Consider the following 18,559-nt stretch of genomic DNA (forward strand, 5'->3'; position numbering starts at 1 on the left):
CACAGCAGGCATGGAAAAACTCCATTTCCTTTCTTACTACTAAACTTATTCACATGCATATACTTCCCATGGAAAAGGGGCCAACTCAAATTCAAATGGCATTTGAGTTTTTATTATGTTCATAGAATTAAAAACTTCATGGGTTAAAAGGTCTTTCCAACTTGTATCACCATGGAAAAAATTAGTCCCCAGCTCAGTCTTCTGCCAATATGCACCCCTCTTCTACCCAAGAGCTGGTGGGTTTTCTGGTCATAAGGACCAATCAGTGGGGCATTTCATGTGTCCAGCACTGACTGTCACATGAGTTAAGTGTGTGTGCATGGGCAGTGGAAACAGAAAGCATCCCCTAGCATAGCTGCCCTGTAAACACAAGTTACTAGATGTTCAGGTCCCTGACTTCAGCCTCCAGGGCCCAGTTGGATGGTGGGGATGTGTGGGGTCACCTCTGTGCAGGGAGCCCTCTGAACTCACCTCTGAAGAGCCAGGGCTCCTCAGCCAGTTGACAGCAGATTCCTCCAGGCTGGCTTCCCTTTGCACCCAGCAAGGAATAGAGTTCCCCCACTTGTCTAGCCCCTGCAGTGAGGCAGAAGCTGTCCCTAGCCTCTGACACAGCCCATAGTGGGCAACATCCTTGGCTCTGAGTCTGGAGTGGCCCTTGGTGAGCCTCTTTCCATGCTGCAGAGCCCCTGCAGCCTGTGCCCCAGCACCTAGCTCTGTGCAGGAATCAGCAAGCAAAGGAGAGTGGTGTGGGCTCATTTATTGGAAGTAGGTTGGCACATAGGGAGGGTTCAGGGCTTGTGAGGACAATCAGTGGAGTCATGACCTCATCTTGGATCAGCTTGGGCCTTTCTAGGGGAATGAAGCTGACACTGTGGCAGGATTTCTGCACACAGTGCTTCAGGGAGTTTAGTCTTGGGGTAAATACAGGTGCTGGACAAGGAGAATCTGGCACTGATCCTGCTTTAGGCCAGATGGCCTGGCTGCAAGGTCAGGGGATGTGACCTTCTCAATAGCACACTGCCTGCTGGGAAGGACCTACATTGTCCAATCTGGCCTAGAAGCCTTAGGGCCATGTTTGCTAGACACATGCAGCTGGAGCCACAGTCAGAAATTGCCCAGGAGGTCTGGTGGCCCTGGCACTCTCTCCAGTTCCAGGTAGCCTGCAGCAGCCCCACTCAGGTCCATAGTACCTAGAGACATGATTACCATCCTTTGGCCAAACAGTGATAAAAAGCATCTCACTCATCCTGTGTTTCCACAAAAACTTAATGATGTGCTACAGTAGATTGTGAGGTGGGGCCTGGGGGCTGTCCTAAACCCTGTGCCCCCTTCTCACTCCCACCAATCCTCACAGAAGAGTAATTGTCCAAAGCAATCACAGCAAGAGGAGCATCAACTTCAAAGCCTTTTGTTTGAGTGTGGTACTGGAGACTGGATCTAGGGGTGTTCTGCCACTGAGTCACACTCCAGCTTTTATTTTGAAACAGGGTCTCTCTAAGTTGCTGAGATTACAGGCGGGTTCCACCACACTTGACTTCAGTGCCTTTTAATACTCTCTTGAGACTGGTAGAGAGGTCTGGTCCACTCACTACAATCCAGTACTGCTGGCACTTGATGCTGGGGGTCATCACAGGAGGGACTGCATCCACCTTAAGACAGCATGGTGGACTCTACACACCACCCTGCCTCTGTTTGTTGCAAAATAAATGCAGGAATGCATCACACTTCTTTTAAAAAATCAGGTGAGGGAGAAATATGCCTAAGAGGTGAAAATCCACACTCAGATCCTCTCCGCTGTTCAAGTGGGTGGCTGAGACTCTTACTCATGAATGACCAGACAGAGCTGGGGACCAACCCCAAACCACTCTTTCCATGTGCATCACATATGTACTTCCACCCATGCATATTCAGTCATTGGAACTGAGGGGATAGTAATGTTCCTTGGGTTCAGAAGCTAAAGTGACTTTTAGATCCTCATGTTGACAACTATAGGTATAGAAAATTTCTTTATGTTTCAGGAGGCCCACTGTAAATAGTCCCTTTGATGGCAACTTTTAAGCTCCTTCTGATTTTCTGTAATCCCAGCTTGCTCATCTCCTATGCAGGTCTTGTGCTCAAATCAGATTATTTCTGTTGAATACATTCCTAAAAGTAGAATTCTGAAAAATAAATGTTGCACATTTAAAATACTGGTTATTTCTGCCAAACTGCCCTTCTAGAAGGTTGCACCATGCTAGCAGACTGTCGGGCCTTGGTGGAGGGTAGGAGAATACTGAGAATCACAGCTATGTTTCTTTGGTTCTGATGGGCAACCTCTAGCAGCTGGACTTTCCCCCATGCTTTGCTGACATATTGTCAGAGCATGGAACTTATGTCAATACTTGGCATTCACAGAGTGCCCTCATTCCATTCTGAGTATTTCCTATGTGATTCCTATAAAATGGCACCTAATCTCAGCCTAGTTGCAAAGTTCCCAAATAAGATTCATAACCTCCCTTCTCTACATGGGGTGCAGATGCAGGTGGGCCTAAGTGACCTGTGAGAGATCAACTCACTGGAGAATAGGAAAGGCCTGCCTCTGACTTTGGGCCCACCTCTGGCTCATCTGTCCCACCAGGCACCAAACTCCTGTACTGGCTAATAACCATAGATCCTCAGGATATTGGGACAAGGAAGGCTGTCACTGAAGTCAGTCATGAGATTGGGTGGGTAGGTGGAAGGGCAGAAGGATAAGCTGGCATTTTCAGGTGAGGAGGAGGGTTGAGGGACCTGGAGCCTGGTCCATTGCTGTGCTTGTGTCTTTGTTGTTGTGGGGCATGATACCTGGAGAATGGACATGAGCTTACTGTTGGACAGTAAAGTTTGGAGCTGAAGCTTGGACTGCAGGCTCCTCTACGTGGTCTTGGCACAGGGAAACTGAATTCCAGTGGAGGCAGGGCATCCAGAATAGTGTCAGGGCCTAGGCCTTTCAACAATGGAAGGAGAGCCCAGGACATCATCTCTGACAAGGGCATCTTCTGGGACACATGCACAGAGACCTTCCCAGAGAATGGCAGCCACTCCCAGGCCTCTTCCTGCAGTGCTGATTGAAACAAAGTCCATCATGGTTTTGGGAATCCCACACGTGTGTGGAAGACACTGACCCACTCAAAGAGCCTTGCTAGATGGCTTTCTGTAGGAGAACCTGGTACCAGGACCAATTTTCTAAAACACCCTCTTTTGGGTTTCCCATGCCCTGCCTAGTCTCCTGAGCTCTCTAAGGAGGGTACTGGGAACACTGTTGCTCAGGTCTGTGCAGTTGGAAGGGCCTTATTACCCATGGCAAATCAGTTCAACCATCTCAGAGTCACTGGACTCAGAGTGCCTGGACTCAGTACAATCACTGACTTTCACCTGAGGTGTTGTGCACTGGAAACCTGTGCCCTGAGTCAGCATCAGGAAGGCAGGTGCTAGCTGGAACCTGTAGGCAGAGGTTGCTGACACAGTTCTCCTGTGGGACTTCTTAGGAGGTTTTCTACTGCAGGTTCCAGCATCCTGAGAGATCCTTTTGTCCACTGTCCACAATCTGGCTCTCAGGGTCTGGGGGTGTTCACTCAAGTTCATTGCTCTCCACTTAGAGAACCAGGATTTCTCCACATTAGAGCTGAACTTCATGGCTTGCTCATGCAAGCAGTGACTCAGAATGCCTGCTGGAAGCTAAAGAGGGTGGGCCCTACTTTCCATCTCTCTCAGCTGAAGATCACCTTCTCAGAGATGACTTAGCCAACCATTTTGATGAGCCAGCTGCTCTCCAGAATAAGATTTTGTTTCATCTTTGCCTTCCCCATATGAATTCTGGTGCTCTGAGCACCTCACAGTCACACCTGCTAGCACATGTGTTCAGCACACAGATGTTCTACTGAATGACCTTCTTCTAAATCCCCAGCTTGTATGCCCTGCCCCTTCTCTCAGTACTCTTACAATGAATTCATCATCTACATTAACTTTGTCTTATTCCCTCCTTGTGTAGAAGCACCATTCAGATCTGGTTGAGGACAGAGATGGAGAATTTTCTCTACATTGTGGGGCTCGCTAGTTGAACTGGGTCTTCCTACTGCAACCTGGGAAGTTCCCTAGTCTCCTTTCTGAGCAAAGGAGATAAATGACCCACCTGCCTCTCAAGGGCCTGGGATGATCAGTCAGTACCTGCAAAGTACTTACAGAATGAGCTGTCTGCCTATTAATTCAGGAACTAAATAGAAAGAAATTTTTCACCTAGGGAAGACATTCTCCATGCAAATGCCCAGTGTGGAGACATCCAAGATGGGAGAGAGAGGAAGCCTACATGTCCAGTTGCTCTGTGGATCAGGACTCAAGCAGTGGGAGAACTGTTCATGGAAGGTGGGTGAAAGAGGAATTTTACTAAAATTCAACATTGGACAGTTGGAGTGTCTTAGAGACTCAGAAATTACGGTGCACTGAACAAAGAAGAAAGAGTATGTTGGAACCAAGCCAGTTGCAGCAGCCATGCTGGTTCACCCCAGAGGAAAGGAGAACAGAGGAGAGAGAACAGAGAGAGAAGTGCAATGGACAAATTTGGCACAGAAAGTTCTGTAGCTCAGAAAGACAGCCCAAACTTAGCTGATCCAGAGCCTGCACAGCCATCTGGTGTTGGAAAAGGGCACTGTTTTTCAACTGGCCATGGACAGCTGAGGTGGGAGCCATCTCAAGGAGGCCACACTCCAGCTTGCTGCTGTGGAGCTGGGAGACCATAGCAAACACTGTTCTGGCAAGTACCCAATGTGTGACCCAGGGTTTACCCAGTGGAATGTGAGTGAAACAGGCACAGAGGAGATTTTACCCAGGGGATTTCAAATAAGGGATACAGAAGGGAGCCCATTTTGCTTTCCCTTTGTGTCTGATGGCTCATGTGACCAGTGGAAGTGGGTTGGAAATTTGAAAAGGTGGTTGTTAGTGCACCCAGGGACTCATCCCAGGAAGGCTGTGTTTGAGGGCAGCAGAGTATGTGGAGTGTTGCCCACCATCACAACCACCACACCCTCAACCCCCAAACCCTGTAAGCAGAATTCCTGGAAGGATCCTGAGACCCAGACTCCCAGAAAAGATTGGCAGTTGCCAGGTGCTTGGAGTGGGACCATCCATTCTTGTCAATTATTATTTTGACCACCTCATTGGAGACCATTTCTTAATTGTTCATTAACAATATTTTTTTTTCCTTTTTTTATGTGTGCTTTTACTGTGCTTCTTGGTTTGTGTACATATATACATACGCATATTTCTTTCTGTTTTTCACTTTTAGCATTTTTAAATGTCATTATTTTTTCTTGCCTTGTCTTTTGAGGGCTAAGCATTTTGTTTTATTCTGGTTTTGTTTTTTTCTCTCCTTTCTTCTCCCACTAACAGGAAATTCTCTTGTTCTTTATCCCTTTACTTTATTTTTCCTCCTCATTCCTTATAATTATAACCTGCTATATCTCTTTTGCATTCTCCCTGTTCACATTTTAAACATTGTAAATTCTCTTTTATCTTCCTATTAAATTTTCTTTTCTCTTCATGAACTGTATTCTGACCACCTTTTAGATCTAGTTCATTTATAAAACTTCTGACCCCACCATTCAAGTTGCAATTATTGCTGCTGTGGATGACATAATTGACACACTGCTGTTTGCCTTAATGCCAGATCTGGTTCACAGTAGTTTTTGCTGTTGGCAATTTCTGACTCCCCCCTGGAATCTTCCAGGGTGACTAGGTGAGCTGTAGTCACATCACCGTGGCAAGGTTCAAGTCATTGTCCTGCAACTCAGTAGGTACTTCCTGCATCATCTCAAAGATATATATTTTTTTATACTTATGAATACATTCTATTGAATGGAAGTATATAAACCAAGAGCATCAGGAAAAGATATGTATCAGGAGGAATCCAGAGAAGTTGAGCACAGGTTTTTGAACATTTCCCCATCTAGGGTCATACAGGACTTGCTTTCTCTTTAGCAGTAAACTATGTGGACATGTGCAAAATGTCTCTGCACAGAGAAAACTGTTCAAATTTTGGTGTCTGAGGCTTTTATTGAGAGCCAGTCACATAGAGATGTCATGCTACATGACAGACACAGCTGCTGAAACTTAGGATCCCAGGTAGGAAATCAGATGCACGCCAAGTATGCTGATGTATGTGCAAAGCAATCCTGACAGGCTGAAATGACATGGTCCATTGCCCCAGGTATGCAAAACATAATTATCAATCATTAACATGAGAACATTCTGAGGGCCACTTTCCCAGGGGTTGGCTAAAGGTCAGGCATCATTCTAGGCTCCCTTGAAGATATGCAAGGACTGAACAGCAAGACCTACTCAAGAAACACTTCCCTCATACTCTGCATGCCCTACTCAAAACTCAACAGTGCCCCATTATGTAGGTGAAATGTATGTGTAAACTCTGACATATAACAAGATCGCATCTAGTCCTTGGTTAAACTGAGTGAGATTTGAAGCTATGGTGGGTTTATTCTCACTTAGGCTGTACTGCCTTCTCACTACCAGCTACTAGTGTGCTGAGTATTTACAGATCACCCAACCCACTGGGATCAGCAAAACCCCTATTTACTACAAATTAGTCTGAGCCATCTTCCCACTCTGCTGGGGGCACATAAAGATGTCTTATGCTCATTCATATCTGACTTCCCCAGGGATTCTGTCTTTGCACAGGAAGTTTCCCCAGGTGTGTGTCTATAAGGTCATCATAATTTATAGGTGGTACGATGTTGCTGCTTTTGTGTAATAGTCCTAAGAGATAGTATATGCATTTGAAAGTTGGGGAAGCATGGTGTGCCAGGCATAGTAGCACACTCCTATGATCCAAGCTACTCAGAAGGCTGAAGAATGAGAATCACAAATTTGAAACCAGTCTAGGCCACTTTGTGAGACCCTGTCTCAAAATAAAAAATATTCTGAGTAGCAGTCACTGGCAGGAGACTTGCCAAGCTTTTGCAAGGCCCTGAGTTCCATCCCTCATCCCCAAAAAAAGCATTGTGGGAGCTATAGAATTGAATTTCCTAGTGGTATTACCTATTTTAAAAAGAAAACTGAAAAGGAATAAGTTGCAAATTATTCTGGTTAGAAAAGACCAATCTTTAAAAACTGCACAAATAGAAGCAAAAGTTGTCATCAAATTTTAAATTGTCATGACAAATTTTAAATATATGCAAAAGTAGGGCAAGTAATACACTGAACTCCCACATAATCATTACTCAGATTAAACAATTATCAGTACATGGCCAATCTTGTTTCAATTAGACTGATCCATTATCCATTTGTATCCTAAAGGAAAAAACTTCTTGAAATGCACAAACACACTGGGTGCAGTAGTGTATACCTGTAATCCCAGCTCCTTGGAAGGCTGAGACAAGAGAATCCCAAGTTCAAAGCCAATCTCAGCAAAAAAAAAGCAAGGCACTAAGCAACTCAGTGAGACCCTGTCTCTAAATAAAATAAAAAATAGGGCTAGGGATGTGACTCAGTGGTCACATGCCCCTGCTACCAGCCCCCAAAATGCACAAACACTACCATTATTTCATTTGCAAAATAATGATAATACCCTATGTTGTAGTTAGATATCAATGTCACTAGAAGATCTGACAGGGACACCTTATAGGAATAAAAGTTTATTTTGATTCATGTTTGCAGAGGTTAGTTCTCTAGCCAGTTGACATCATTGTTCTCAGCCCACAGTGAGGCAGAACATCATGGTGGAAGGGTAAGGCAGAGGAAAGCAGCTCTAACATAGCAATCAGAAGCAGAGGGAGCTCCTTTCACCAGAGAAAAAGTATAAACCCCAAATCCATTCCCCCAGTGACATACCTCATCCAGGGAATCCTACCAGCCTCCAGTTACTGCCCAGTTAATCCATATAAGTGGACTGATTCACTGATTGGATCACAACTCTCACCATCTGATCACTTAATCTCTGAAAATGCTTGCATTGTCTTATACTAATTCTTTGGGGGGGGGGGGCATCGCATATCTAAACCACAACATTCTGCCCTGGTCTTCAAAAGCTCATGCTAAAATCATAATATGAAACATATTCAGTCCATTTCCAAGAATTCCCACAGTCTAAACAGTTCCAGCATTGCCCAAAATTCCAACACCTCTTTTGAGATTCAAGGTAAACTTTTTCCCTCCAAATATGTACATCTTCCAGAAGCATTATCACTAAAATAGATGCATCAGGGTAGTTATCAAGAGCCCTGCACTTTAGGGAACCCCCCTTGCTGGTGAACAAAGAAGTAACCTCCAAGAGGCATACTGCTGGACACTGTGGTGGCCATGCCAGTAGAGGTGGTATTATGTGGCACAGGTTCTGACAATTGAAGCAGGAGGAAGTTAGTTTTTGCAGCTATTTATGGAGTTGGCCCAATGGAAGTGCCAGCCAGTGGTCTGTGTATCATAGCCATCTCCAAGAGCTTTCTACAACACCTAGGATATCTTTGGAAACTGTGAAGAGGTCCTTGGTAGATAAGAAGTGGGCAGCTTTCACAAGTAATGCCCCTGCCTGTGCCCCATCATCAGGGTCTACACAGTGCCCAGCCAGTGCCTTCTGGCCCTCAAGGCAGTGACTGCAGGCTCCCCAGCCCAAGTGCAGGAGACCCAGAAGGGCCTTGGCCAAAAGCTGGGGCCAGGAGAGGGAGACTGAGACTCCCAGCAGAGACAGGGAAGTGATGTTGGGTGGAGGCAAGGCAAAGGGAAGTGTGGGAAGCCTCAAGAGATTTCCCTGTGTCCTGAGAGGAGCATCTGCAGAAGCCAGCTCCATATATGGTTTCTTATGGAAGGTGGATAAAACTTAATTTTATTCATAAAAGGAAGGCTTGCTGGGAGGAGGCAACAGGGCTGTGGATGTGGCACCCAGCTCAGAGACCCTGAGTGCCTCACTTGGCAGCTGCGTCAGGTGCAGAAATTGGCAGCAGCCTTGGAAAGGGCTCCTCAGAGAGGGTGTCATAAAGACATGTGCCACAGTCACCCTTATTCTTCCAGAAAGACACTGCATCTTACCATGATAGTGGCTGAAACCTGCATGTGGGGTAAGCTTGGCCCACACCCAGGTTGGTGGCCCATATTGGTGTCCACGTTTGGACAAGCAGTAGTCCTGTTAGTGACTTCCTATTTGCTAACCTCTCAGAGACCTGCATACTTCTCCTGTCAGCCGCTGTGCAGTGCCCACACATGGTGACAGAACCGAGTGGCACTGCCATTCTAACTTGGGCTTCATCCCAGGCTCTGTTCATTAGTAGTTTCTTGCTGAGCCCTGTGCAGCTTTGCCAAGGCCTGATGCAGGTTTTCTCCTGTGAGTGCATGCGGTCTGACCCTGAAGCCCACCCATGTGACTCAACTTTGGCCAGCTCAGGTCTGAAAGGTGGAGGACTCCTCAGGCTCCTGGGCAAAAGGGGGATGCAAGCCAGTGGCCACAAGGAACCCAGTGAGTTCCAGGTTCCATCCTTCCCACCGTTCACTTGTGGACACTCTGCAGGGCTGGTGCTCAGCACACTGAAGCATATCCTAACAGCATGGCAGTGACCATCCCCCCACCGGGAGTGTTGCGATGAGGGCAGAGAGGAGGGCTCTGAGCCCCATGGCACCACTTCTTAGCACTGTATCCTTGGGCAATGGTCCTCATTTATCTAGGCCTCCACTTGCTTATTAATAAAATTGAAATGACAGTGGTTCTATCACATGACTGTTCTTCCACAGTCGTGTGTCTCATTGGTGTACGATTTTTCTTTTAAATATTTATTTGTTTGTTTATTTATTTATTTATTTATTTTTGGTACTGGGCATTTGGCCTGGGGGACTCTACCACTGAGCTACACCTCTTGCCCTTTTTATTATATTTTGAGACAGTCTCTCTAAGTGTTGAGGTTGGCCTAGAACTTGCATCCTTCCGCTTCAACCTCCTGAGTTTCTCAGATTACAAGCACCCAGCAAGCTGACACAGTTTTTACAGAGTGAGACTTGACTTTGTCAGTGATGAAGTTGCTACGCACATACAAAGCAACCTGTAGTCCACCAAGGCAGTCATGGAGACTGCTTCAGAAGCTCCAGCAAGTGTATCAGATTCTAGCAAAACTGTGAAAGTAGCAATCCTGAAAATCCCTGTGCTTCTAGCAATTAACCATATGAAACTGCATCTCTGGGCTGACCACAAGGACAGGACATCTTCAGGATCCAGGAAGAGGGAACTCATTGAGGGATGGGTGGGCTCAGAAGCCAACACTGCAGCCTTGGGCATGCCTGCCACTTAGAAGACCCTGGCAGCCTGAGTTTTACAGGGCAGAGAACATGAACTAATGAGATATATAAGATTGGAAGCATCCAGGGGGTCCGAATTTCCGAGACTGTAACTTCAATGAGAATGTTCTCCTAACACTGCCTACCTAGCAGCAAGAGATGAGAAGGAAGCTACCCTCTTTGGAATGAGGGGGAAGGAAATACTTTCTCCTGAGAATCAGGATAGATAACCTCATGTTGGTTTAGGATTTATGTTATCTACACCTTAGAGGCATTCCAAGACAAGTAGTTGTGTAGAAAATAGAACTACTAGTCCAGTAGAATCAGCAGGACCACTGAGACCCAAGATGGCTTTCAGCTCCATCCCCAAAAGAACCGCCCTGGATTGTTGATGCTAACAGATGTCAGGTTCCAAAAGCAGTGGGCATCAGTAGAGACACCCCTCTCCTAAAATCAAGATGATACACAAACCTCAAGAATTTAGAAGAAGTACCACAACTGAAGAAAATAAGAGGAAGGGATTACTAAGTGTGAAAATCCAAAGAATCAATGGTGCTGAAAACCAAAACACAACAGAATTAGCATCAGTTAAGCTAAATATTCTGTTTGGAAAGATGAACCTACCAGGTAAAACAAGACAAAGCAGGGAAAAGGCATAAATAAAGAACACTAAAAATAGAAAAGGAACCAAGTGAAGAGCAAATGAGGAAGTTTAATAATTAAGAGTGGGAAGCGGGTAGACTTGGTGCATACTGTATGCATGCATTGAAACATCACACTAAACCCCATGAATATATAAAGTTAATGCATGTTGCTCAAAACTTTTAAAAAGGAAAAAAGAAACAGGAACAGTTAAAATGAATAAAATGAAATTAAAAGAAAAAAGGTGGCCATAATTACACTTTAAGAATTTATGTATTATTAAAAGTTTCTCAATGTGTTGTAAAAAATCAAGTAGACTAGAAATCATTGAAGGAGATGAATAACTCAGACTTACAAATTTAGGACAGTTACTTGGTTTCTCTCAGTCTATTTTCAGTCTTGTACTATGGGAAAAAAGTATATCTTCCTCTTGGAAACTTCTGTGGATTGAAACATGCACAAAACACTTAGGACTGTACTTGTCACTATCAGTTCCTCACTAACTGTTGACTTTTATTTATGCTTTTACAAGAATATCCATTACATCCTTATAATACTGAAAAACTGGGAAAACATTTTAAAATGTTTATTAAAATATTAATAATAAAGAATGATTTAATAAGTCATAGAAGATTTATAGGATCTAGGAGTCTGTACCTGAAATTAAAAAGGAATATATTTTGTTTGTAGCAACAAGATGTCTAGATGTCTTATTTTATGCTACAAAAAAGGAAATTGCACAATAGTATATAGCGGATGATGTTATTTATGTTTCAAAATAAGAGAGAGGGAGAGAGAGATTGAAGGGACAACTGGGATGGGAGCAGAGGTTGATTTGGGAGGGTAACTTTTGAATTTTACTTTTGAATTTTCACAATGAAAATGGTTGGCACAGTATAGATGGGGTAAAATTTTAAAAAACTTAAGCCACTTTAAAAATAACTAGATCTTTACCAAATTTTCCTGGGGAGGAGTCTGCAGGGCTGTAGAGGTCATTACAGCACATTCAACCATACCTCCTTAAAACCCTTCACAGAGAAAATTCACTATAGCCAAACTATGGAACCAGCCTAGATGACCATCGACAGATAAAGGGTAAAGAAAATGTGGTATATGTACACAATGGAGTTTTATCCAGCCATAAAGAAAAATTAAATTATGTTACTTGCAGGAAAATGAATGTAACTAGAGACCATCATATTAAGAGAAATAAGACAAACTCAGAAGGTCAAGGGCCATGTGTTTTTTCTCGTTTCTGGAAAGCTAGAGAGAAAAAATCAAGAGAAAGGAGGATGGGATGGGAACCTCATGAAAAGCAAAGTGAGATCAATAAAGGAAAGGAACTAGGCCTGGGAGGTGAGGAGGGAGGGAAGAAGTGCTGGGGAGGGATAGTGGCCAGATCACACTGCATGTATGACTATGTAACAGGAAATCCCATCATTATGCACAGCTCTAATGCACCAGTAAAAAATGTGGAAAAACTCCTCCTCAGACCTCTCCTGCTTCTCCAGGCTCCTCTCCACTCCCCTTTGCTGGTAATCACACTGTTCTTGCCCTTTTCCATAAACAGGTAGAACTTCCTTGCCTTACCTTCATTTGTTCCTCCCAATTATTTAAAGTGGATTCTAATTCAAACACCCAGACAACACTGACTGGATCTAACTTACAGCTATGTACCCACCACGATAATCAACATGTCCTTTTTGCTTTGTCTAATTTTTTATTTAACAAAAAATAAGATTTCATAGGGTCAAAACTGTTACTTTTTGAGAAACTAAAAAAGAAAGTTTTGGGTAATTGTTATTATTACTAAATGCTAGTGATCCCAGACCTATCCTTACCTCTTGGGGTGCAGCTTGGCATCTGAGCCCCCATGTTAGAGCGCCTTTGACCTCTTTGTTGAGAAGTCTGTAGATGAAGGGGTTCAAGGTCAGTGTGACCACCGGCACATGCCACACTGTCCAGGAGGTCGTATTGCGCTGGGTAAGTGGATGATGGCCAGAAATATACTGAGAGGACAGAGCCAAAGAAAAGTGACACCACCACCAGGTGGGCCCCGCAGATGGAGAAGGCATGGTGCAGCCTCCTGTGGACTGCACTCTAAACAGCGCAAAGAGATGTGCTCATAGGAGAGGGACACGAGAAGCAGCAGGGTCAGCACCACCGCCAGGCCCTCAGGGAAGATAGTCTGCGGTGCACATGTCCAACCAACATCGCCAAGTTCAGCATCACTGTCACATCACAAAATAAGTGGCACACAGGGCTGAAGTGGACCTAGGAGAGTGCAGAGATAAGCAGCGTGTGGAGCAGCGAGTGCAGGTGGGTCACCACCCAGGATGCAACCACCAGCACCGCTCAGCCCCAGAGTGTCATGACCACGGTGTAGTGCAATGGCCCACAGACTGCCACCGCATGGTTGTAGGACATGGCAGCCAGGAGGTAGCTCTCTGTGATGCTCAGAGCCACAAAGAAGTACATCTGGGAAAAGCATGCTTAGAAGGATATGGCCTGGCCAGGGTGGGACAGACTGGCCAGCAGTCCGGGGACTGTGACCCATGGTAAAACAGGCATCCACGAGTCTCAAGTGACCCAAGAAGTAATACATAGGGGAGCACAGAGCCCCATCAGACCTCACCAGTACAACCATGCTAAGGTTGCCCAGGGCATTGAGCAGATAGACACTGAGGAGGAACAGGAACAACACCCGGTGGGCGACTGTGTCATCCATCAGGCCAAGGAGGAGGAACTCTGGCCTGAGGTGAGGATGACCAGAGCCATTGAGGACCCTGCCAGGCAGGAATGCTGAGGAGTGGACTTCCTGCATGTTGAGGTTCCATGTGTAAATTTTGATACACATCCCACACACAGAGTATTTACAAAAATTTTGATAATACAGATTTCTGCTTGCTAAAACAGGTTGAAAACCATATTGCTCATTGAATGGTCCTAATCTTATGAAGAAACTGCATTTCCCAGGGGTGTTCTAAGGTAATGGTTAAGTCTCCAGTTTCCTTGTAAGTCATACCTGATTTTGAGTCTTGACTTTACTACTAAGGTAGTATGTCTTCTCTGAATCTCAGTTTCTTCTTTTTTAATGAGGAAAATACTAGTTTCTAGCCTTTGACTTGGTTATAAGGATGAGTGAGTAATAAAGTTTAAATTGTTAGCATATTGCCTGACATAATGTCTTATAACTATTATCTGTCTACTCATCATTAGTCTATCAAATTCATCATCATCATCATCATCATCATCATCATCATCATCATCTAGTCAATGAGTTAGGACCCAGGCCTTCTAAATACCAGTCTGAATCTCTTCACAAAACACCTCACTGCATTTGCCATTCATTTTCACCACTCATTGTGTGCTAATTCACAAATTGTTAAACATCCTCTGTAAAGGATTCTGTAGTAAATATTTTAGGTTTGAGGGTCATACCATTTCTCTTGCAGCCACACCACTCTGCCTTCATAGTGCAAAAGCAGTGGCTCAGAAGATGTAAATGAGTGACCATGGCCATGCTGCAATGAAATTTTACTTACAAAACAGGTGGAGGACTGGAATTGCCCTGTGGGATGTAATTTGTTGACCCCTGTATAGGAGGATACTGGGGGAGACAGGGAGATGAAAGAATCTTAGCTTATATCCTCAGTTTGATCTGGAGCAACATGCAGAGGGTCTTTGTGTTTCTAATTTTATGAACCATGTGGAAATAAATTATTCTTCTTGGAGGAGTTTGGAAAGAATTCAAAAAAGGTGTGGGACTTGAATCAGGCCTTGAAGAATCAATAGGAGTTCATCAAACAGATGTGCTCTGGTGTAGGAGGAGAGGGTATTCCTGACAGTGGGAAGAGATTGTGTGGGGTTGTTGGTAAAGGAGGCATGGGTTTAAGAAGGCTAAGCATCTACATTATGACACCAAGACCCTGGGCAAAGCTTATTCTTCCTCTTATCTCAGTGCATAAAATAAGTTGTATGAAAAACTGTTACATTTCTCAGTTAGCCATGACTTCAATGATTTCAGGAATAATACACTCATTTTGTCTCCCATTCTGTCTCTTCCTTAAAACACCACACTCTTCTCCTGTTGCCCCAAAGTCTCTACAAGTGTTCTGCTACTAAGCTAATCTGTCAACCCTTTGCCAGGAACACTGGTCAGGCTTTGATAAGATCCCAGAGAATGGACCAAGGCAGCTCCTACCGAGGACCACCTCCCAGGAAGAAGCTGCATCTCTCTGCCTTGTCCAGTGAACTTTATAATACAAAATTTATCCAAAAATACCTGTTAAGTGAAGCTTTTTTTGAAGAGCAATGAGTGAAAAACATAAATGAGGAAAGATGAAGAAGAGAATGATGGGAAAAGTCCAATAGCCATACCTGACCTGTCAACTTCCCAGGACAAGCCCCAGATGTATCCTGCTTTCATTTTTCTGCTTCTCTGTCATTGTCACCCATTAGCTGTTCCAGAGAAATCACCTCCTTAGTTCCTGCAAACCCCACTCCTTGAACCATCATAAAATAGGAGCATGCAAGAGCTGGACCTCGATACCCCTCAAATCCATCCTTGTCTTTTTCAGTGCACTATTCTCCTTTACAGAGCCCTTGACTTTCACCTCCCAATCTCTCCTTAGACAGCTGCATGATGCAGCAGAAAGAGCATTAGCTGTGAAATCACAGCCACATGGGCTTTCATCCTGACAGCTATGTAAACATTTAATCACATTCATCTCATCTATAAAATGAGGATATTGATTCCTGGTTTGCATGACTGATGTCAAGATTAAGTGAGGTAATGTATGTACAAGGAGTAGCACAGAACGAATACTGATAGATCTTGGTTCCCTTTCCCCCATATATAAATCCACTGGATTTTTCCTATGGTTTCTTTTTTTTTTTTGTAAACAAATGGGATACATGTTGCCTCTCTGTTTGTACATGGCACAAAGGCATACCATTTGTGTAATCATAAATCCACATACAGTAATGTTGTTTGATTCATTCTGTTATTTTTTCCCTTCCCCCCACCCCTCCCACCCCTCTTTACCCTCTATACAGTACTTTCTTCCTCCATACTTGCCCCCCTCCCTAACCCTAACTCTAAACCTAACATTAACCCTTCCCTTCCCCCCTTTATGTGTCATCCTCCACTTATTAGTGATATCATTTGTTCCTTGGCTTTTTGAGATTGGCTTATCTCACTTAGCATGATATTCTCCAATTTCATCCATTTGCCTGCAAATGCCATAATTTTGTCATTCTTTATGGCTCAGTAATATTCCATTGTGTATATATACCACAGTTTCTTTATCCACTCATCAATTGAAGGGCATCTAGGTTGGTTCCATAGTCTGGCTATTGTGAATTGAGCAGCTATGAACATTGATGTGGCTGTATCTCTGTAGTATGCTGATTTTAGGTCCTTTGGGTATAGGCCAAGGAGTGGGATAGCTGGGTCAAATGGAGGGTCCATTCCAAGTTTTCTAAGGAATCTCCACACTGCTTTCCAGAGTGGCTGCACTGATTTGCAGCCCCACCAGCAATGTATGAGTGTACCTTTCTCCCCACATCCTCGCCAACACCTGTTGCTTGTATTTTTGATAATCGCCATTCTAATTGGGGTGAGATGGAATCTTAGGGTGGTTTTGATTTGCATTTCTCTTATTACTAGAGATGTTGAACATTTTTTCATATGTTTATTGATTGCTTGTACATCTTCTTCTGTGAAGTGTCTGTTCATTTCCTTAGCCCATTTGTCGATTGGATTATTTGTATTGTTGGTGTAGAGTTTTTTGAGTTCTTTATAGATTCTGGAGATTAGTGCTCTATCTGAAGTATGAGAGGCAAAGATATTCTCCCACTCTGTAGGCTCTTTCTTCACATTACTGATAGTTTCCTTTGCTGAGAGAAAGCTTTTTAGTTTGAATCTATCCCAGTTATTGATTCTTGCTTTTATTTCTTGTGCTATGGGAGTTCTGTTGAGGAAGTCTGGTCCTAAGCCGACATGTTGAAGATCGGGACCTACTTTTTCTTCTATAATCTGCAGAGTCTCTGGTCTGATTCCAAGGTCCTTAATCCATTTTGAGTTGAGTTTTGTGCAGGGTGAGAGATATGGGTTTAGTTTCATTCTGTTGCATATGGATTTCCAATTCTCCCAGCACCATTTGTTGAAGAGGCTATCTTTTCTCCATTGCATATTTTTGGCGCCTTTGTCTAGTATGAGAAAGTTGTATTTATTTGGGTTTGTGTCCGTGTCCTCTATTCTGTACCATTGATCTACCTGTCTATTTTGGTACCAGTACCATGCCGTCTTTGTTACTATTGCTTTGTAATAAAGTTGAAGTTCGAGTATTGCGATACCCCCTGCTTCATTTTTCCTGCGAAGGATTGCTTTAGCTATTCTGGGTTTCTTATTCTTCCAGATGAATTTCATGATTGCTTGCTCTATTTCTGTAAGGTACGTCATTGGGATTTTAATTGGGATTGCATTGAATCTGTATAGCACTTGTGGTAGTATGGCCATTTTGACAATATTAATTCGGCCTATCCAAGAACATGGGAGATCTTTCCATCTTCTAAGGTTTTCTTCGATTTCTTTCTTTAGTGTTCTGTAGTTCTCATTGTAGAGGTCTTTCACCTCTTTTGTGAGATTGATTCCCAAGTATTTTATTTTTTTCGATGCTATGGTGAATGGGGTAGTTTTCATAATTTCTCTTTCTGAGGACTCCTCACTTATGTATAAAAATGCATTGGATTTGTGAGCATTGATCTTGTAACCTACCACTTTACTGAATTCACTTATGAGTTCTAAGAGTTTTCTGGTGGAATTTCCAGGTTCCTCTAAGTATATAATCATATCATCCACAAATAGGGATAGTTTGAGTTCTTCTTTTCCTATTCGTATTCCTTTAATTTCCTTGGTCTGTCTAATTGCTCTGGCTAGAGTCTCAAGAACGATATTGAATAGGAGTGGTGAAAGAGGGCATCCCTGTCTTGTTCCAGTTTTTAGGGGAAATGCTTTCAGTTTTTCACCGTTTAGAATGATATTAGCCATGGGCTTAGCATAGATGGCCTTTACAATGTTAAGGAATGTTCCCACTATCCCTATTTTTTCTAATGTTTTGAGCATGAAGGGGTGTTGTATTTTATCAAATGCTTTTTCTGCATCTATTGAAATAATCATGTGATTCTTGACTTTAAGTCTATTGATATGGTGAATTACATTTATTGACTTTCGGATGTTGAACCAACCTTGCATCCCTGGGATAAAACCCACTTGCTCGTGGTGCACTATGTTTTTAATATATTTTTGTATGTGATTTGCTAAAATTTTATTGAGAATTTTTGCGTCAATGTTCATTAATGATATCGGTCTGAAATTTTCTTTCCTTGATTTATCTCTGTCTGGCTTGGGTATCAGGGTAATATTGGTTTCATAGAATGAGTTTGGGAGGGTACCCTCCTCTTCCATTTCATGGAATACTTTGAGAAGTATTGGAATGAGCTCTTCTCTAAAGATTTTGTAGAACTCGGCTGAGAACCCATCTGGTCCTGGACTTTTCTTTGTTGGTAGGCTTTTGATGACTTCTTCTATTTCAGTACTTGAAATTGTTCTATTTAAATTGTGTATGTCCTC

The 18,559-nt window shown here is 43.5% G+C and overlaps 1 protein-coding gene across 1 annotated transcript; it reads right to left on the minus strand.

Moving 5' to 3' along the window:
* Positions 1–9,396: 9,396 nt before the first annotated feature.
* On the minus strand, positions 9,397–13,701 carry OR1R1 (olfactory receptor family 1 subfamily R member 1; the record flags this gene model as incomplete). Its single annotated transcript, XM_079134643.1, is given in 11 exon segments — positions 9,397–9,429; positions 12,765–12,866; positions 12,868–13,004; positions 13,007–13,042; positions 13,045–13,134; positions 13,137–13,197; positions 13,201–13,278; positions 13,282–13,416; positions 13,420–13,476; positions 13,478–13,677; positions 13,680–13,701. Coding segments are annotated over 11 exon segments (951 nt in total).
* Between the last annotated feature and the right edge of the window lie 4,858 nt (positions 13,702–18,559).

This window comes from Sciurus vulgaris (genome assembly GCF_902686455.1).
Source record: "Sciurus vulgaris genome assembly, chromosome: 3".
NCBI lineage: Eukaryota > Metazoa > Chordata > Mammalia > Rodentia > Sciuridae > Sciurus > Sciurus vulgaris.